General features: G+C 34.8%; 1 protein-coding gene across 1 annotated transcript; it reads right to left on the reverse strand.

Annotated features, from left to right (window-relative positions):
- Window positions 1–598: 598 nt before the first annotated feature.
- On the reverse strand, window positions 599–3,978 carry LOC114170209 (protein MAIN-LIKE 2-like). The gene is made up of 5 exons (XM_028055696.1): window positions 3,919–3,978; window positions 2,925–3,038; window positions 2,723–2,846; window positions 993–1,180; window positions 599–931 (listed from the first exon to the last, which is right to left on the reverse strand). Exons 1-5 carry the CDS (start codon window positions 3,976–3,978, stop codon window positions 599–601), a joined length of 819 nt encoding a protein of 272 aa, XP_027911497.1.
- Between the last annotated feature and the right edge of the window lie 715 nt (window positions 3,979–4,693).

Raw genomic sequence — 4,693 nt, forward strand, 5'->3', positions numbered from 1 at the left:
AACTTAATATAAAATCCAATAAAAATGTAAATTCTAACACCAAATACAAACATAAAGTAAATCGACTATCCAAATGTAGATGGTCGTCGACCTCAAACTCTGCGTCCTCCTCTAGTCTCTTCCTCTTTTATTGCATCACGAGCTATCTGTAATAACTCATGCGTGCGATCCTAAACAATTGTGCCTTCAATAACGTCTCTGCAATCTATCATCCGCTGAAGATCACTGACAATGCGTTTCATGGCACCCTATGATAATACCTATTTAATGTCAAATATTTAAGTTACTAATAATATGAACAAATAAATTTGTTACATACCAATAAACCACCAGAAGATGATGACCCTGACGTCCTCTAAACTGGTATGTCATCTGGCAAATTTCGACGAAGTCGAGGCATAACCAAAAGGCTAGGTCGTTCGGCCTCAACTCCGCATAAAATATAAGGATGGGAGACCCTCCTAAACCACTACAAATATCCATCCGAACATGAAAAAGGAGCTGGCTCGGAGACCACCTGAACTACGACAAACTGTTCATAGTCTCTCCACCGATCATCAATAGTAGCAAAGTCCAACATGGGAAGCAAACTTGGCGGTCATGGAATAGGCTGCATGAAGCCAAATTGTCGCAGCACACGCTCCGGCAGATGACGGTGTACGAGGATACCAAGCCTGAGGTAGCCATAAAACATGGCAGATACAACAAGTGGTCGACTAGCCCAGTGTGCTCCATATGGGTTCCAAATCACCCCATCATATGTCAAGGCATCCAACTGGACTCTAACATCAGCTATAACGGAAGTAGCGCGTCCAATGATATAATGTCTTACACGAGGTTCGGTCTCCACATATGTATCCCGTAATTGCTTCCTTCTTAATGTAGGAAGTGCTCGTATATCCAAGCCTGTATCAAATAACATTTCGTTTAACTATTCTGATATAAAAGAAAAACAAGTAAAATATTTAACAAAATGTAATATAAAATGGTACCTGTAGAAGAGGTAGATATCCAGCTACTTGCTTTGTATTTGCAAAGTTGGCATCTCCTAACTGCTCATATAAGTAGACAAGAGCAACAACTCCCCAAGCATATGTACGACATGTAGGGAGATCTCTAAATAGCTCGAGGTAATGGGTACGAACATAGGTGGCACTTTTATTAGCAAATATCGTGCACCCTACAAGGTGCAAAAGATATGCACGTGCAGTAAACTCCCATAGCTCGTTATCACAACAACTATCATACAGCTCTTTCAACCAAGAAATGTCATCAAAATCTCAATTGAATCTTCATTTCAAGATTTTTAGTGGAGCAAAACTATCTAGTGATGGGAGGATGAAAAGCGACTAGACGTCATCTAAAGTGATGGTCATCTAACCAATTGGTAAATGAAAAGTATTAGTCTCGGGATGCCATCTCTCCATGAAACCCAATATTAACCCAACATCGGGATATTCATATAAGGTATAATTACTCGTATAATACCCAGTTTGGGGCTAGTGTGTCAAATAGGTACCCGGTTTTAAAAAAGTGTCAATTTCATCCCAACTTTTGAAAATTGCTTCAATTAGGTTCCTTTCAGACAGAGTTAACTAACGCGGTTAGTTAACGTGCCACGTGTCGATCTATGGTTTTTTTGATTTTTTTTTTAAAATTTTTTAATTTTTTAATTTTTTTTAATTTAAAAAAAAAATTAAAAATGCCACGTGTCAAGTCCCTGTGTGTGACATGTGGCATTGTCAGTGCCACGTGGCATTACATGCCACGTGTCAGTGTCACTATCAGATGTCATTGTGTTGATTTTGATTTAGTCCTCATATATGTCTTTTTGTTTCAATTTAGTACCTAAGTATGTGTATCTGATTCAATTTTGTCCCAATATTTTTTTAATAATTAAAATATTTTTGTAATCCATTTTTTATAAGATTAAAAATAATTAAGTATAAATATTTTTACAAAATTAAGTTCTAATATTTATAATGTTTCTCTCAATTTCAGACCAAATTTATTATTTGTATAAATGTTATACTAATATTTTTTATTAAAAAAGATTTTTTAACATATTACTTTATTAATTACTTTTTCATTAAGTACTCATGTTTTGTTAATTTTTATTTTTTTTCAAAATAGAACAATATTGTCTCTTACTAATTTTAAATCAAAATTTCTATTGGTATGAATGTTATACTAATTTTGTTTTATTAAAAATGACTTAATAAAATGACTTCTAACACTAAATTTTAATATAAATATCAAATACTTAATTTTTGTAAAACTTTTATACTTAATTACTTATAATTTTATAAAAAAATATTTTAATTATTAAAAAATATTAGGTCAAAATTGAATCAAATACACATAAGTAGGGACTAAATTGAAACGAAAAAATATAAATGGGGACTAAATCGAAATCAACACAATGACATCTGATAGTGATACTGACACGTGGCACTGACAATGCCACGTGTCACACACAGGGACTAGACACGTGACATTTTTAATTTTTTTTTAAATTAAAAAAATTTAAAAAAAATTTAAAAAAATAAAAAGAACCACATATTGACATGTGGCACATTGACTAACGGCATTAGTCAACTCTGTCTGAAAGGGACCTAATTGAAGCAATTTTCAAAAGTTGGGATGCAATTGACACTTTTCTAAAATTGGGTACCTATTTGACACACTAGCCCCAAACTGGGTACTATACGAGTAATTAAACCTTCATATAAAATATCGCACAAAGGCGATAATCCAGAAGCTACCACAAAGGGGAGAACAGAAGGGTGAGGAGGTCCTAATTTTTTCACTTTTTTAATATGAGAGACTACTTTCACAACTCGATCCTAAGAAAAAAGAAACATAAAACAATAAAAATACATAACAACAATAAAATAAAACATTTATAAAAACTTCTTACTAACCTGACCATCCCATATGATCCATGCAACATGATCTTGGTACTGGGTCAATAAAGATATATTAGAGGGACCACCTGAAAATCCTGCATCATCGTTATCAATCTCCTGCTCCTCATCCTGAGGAACATCGGAAACCTCATGCTCAACAACATCAGCCTCGTGTTAACCCCTTCTACAAGTTGGAGCGGTCGGTTTCCTCCATGCAGCACACTGTGCAGAACTCTTGGGTGCATCACGTCTAGATAAATGACCTCGTGTCCTAACCATATCTATAATTAAAAGTATCAAATTTTCAGTAACCAAATATAGCGACACGTAAACAAACAAAAATCACCAACAAACAACAATATCACTCAAATTCAAATTAACAATAACATATACTAATGCATCATGCACAATTGATACGTAATTGAAACACCAAGAAAAAAAGATGCAAATGCCTTCTGCTTCTGGCTCTACCATTCATCTTCATTTTTCCCTGCTAAGACCATAAAATAAGTTGCAAGTGACCTTCCATTTCCATGCACGTGACTACCACCAAGGTGGCAATGGTCAACCATCTGAGAATTAGGAGGTGTGACCAAAAAGAGGCCATTAAATAGATTAAAAAAATATTAAAAAAAACATGACACGGATGTCGACATCCGTTTCAGACTTTTATGAAATGGATGTCGACATTCGGAACGCTGAAAAACATGACACGTATGTCGACATCTGTTTCAGACATCCGTTTCAGACTTTTGCTATACCTACTTTATTTTTGGTTAGATTGGGCCATACTACACTTCACACACATAAACTTTGATTGGACAAATTCTTCTTGCACCTCCTTTTTTTCCCTCCTACACCCCCATAAAATGTATTATCTTCATTTTACTCCTGAATAAAATATATTAAAATCCTTAAACTTTGTTTCCATCTAGTTTCTCTCTTTAAATTGTTTGTCTATTATACCCACTCCTTCTATTTTTTGTTAGGTTAGCCCATTTCTTCTCACATCATCTTCATCATCTTCACATAGTGAAGCTGCAAGGGTTGAACCAACCTTTGGTGGCATTGCAAATGGAACCCAAGTAAGCAAGAATGAGAATGAAAGAAGGTGAGCTTGGATGGTTTGTGGAAAGACTGTTCCAAAATATTTTGGTTTGTTCCGTAATATACTAGTATGCTCCAGATTGGTCAATCCAAAATGCACTGCCAAATTCGAGAATGCATTCAAGATTGGTCAATTCCAAAATCACACTTGTGTTCCGTATTGGTCAATCTGAAATATACTTTTAGATTCAGTAATACATTTCGGATTAACTAATCTGAAAATCACACTTCCAGATTCAGAAATGTATTCCAAATTGACCAATCTAGAATCACACCTAAGTTCTGGAAATTCATAATGCCTTCGAAACATTAATTCTTTAATCCGAAACACATCCGATGCCAATTTCCAAGCCACGTGAGTGGCTTCGTGAGGCCTTGCATGCCGATTAGAGATAGAAAATAAACCCGTCTCCGTGGGTATTGCCTAAACCCGTCCCCATTTTGACGGGGAATCCCCACATTGACTGGGTAAGGGTATGGGTATGGGAAATCTCTAACTTTTTCAACTGGGTATAAGATGGGTTGGGGATGTACATATCCCCACCATAATACCCATCCCCGCCATCGTTTAAATTTTTAAAATATTCACAATTAATTAAGTAATCCTATATATATATATATATATATGTATTTTTTGTATTTTTTATTTCTTCTAATTATTTGGTTTGTCATGAAAC

This window comes from Vigna unguiculata, chromosome 11, assembly GCF_004118075.2.
Source record: "Vigna unguiculata cultivar IT97K-499-35 chromosome 11, ASM411807v1, whole genome shotgun sequence".
NCBI classification, from domain to species: Eukaryota; Viridiplantae; Streptophyta; class Magnoliopsida; order Fabales; family Fabaceae; genus Vigna; species Vigna unguiculata.

Excerpts from the sequence above, each read along its gene's own strand:
- LOC114170209 (XM_028055696.1), bottom strand. The coding sequence starts at position 3,978 with ATGCCACCAAAGGTTGGTTCAACCCTTGCAGCTTCACTATGTGAAGAT. Across the intron at positions 2,847-2,924 it reads GGATCATATGGGATGGTCAG|GATCGAGTTGTGAAAGTAGT; the intron begins GTTAGTAAGAAG and ends CTTTTTTCTTAG. Across the intron at positions 1,181-2,722 it reads GTGCGATATTTTATATGAAG|GGTGCACGATATTTGCTAAT; the intron begins GTTTAATTACTC and ends TGCACCTTGTAG.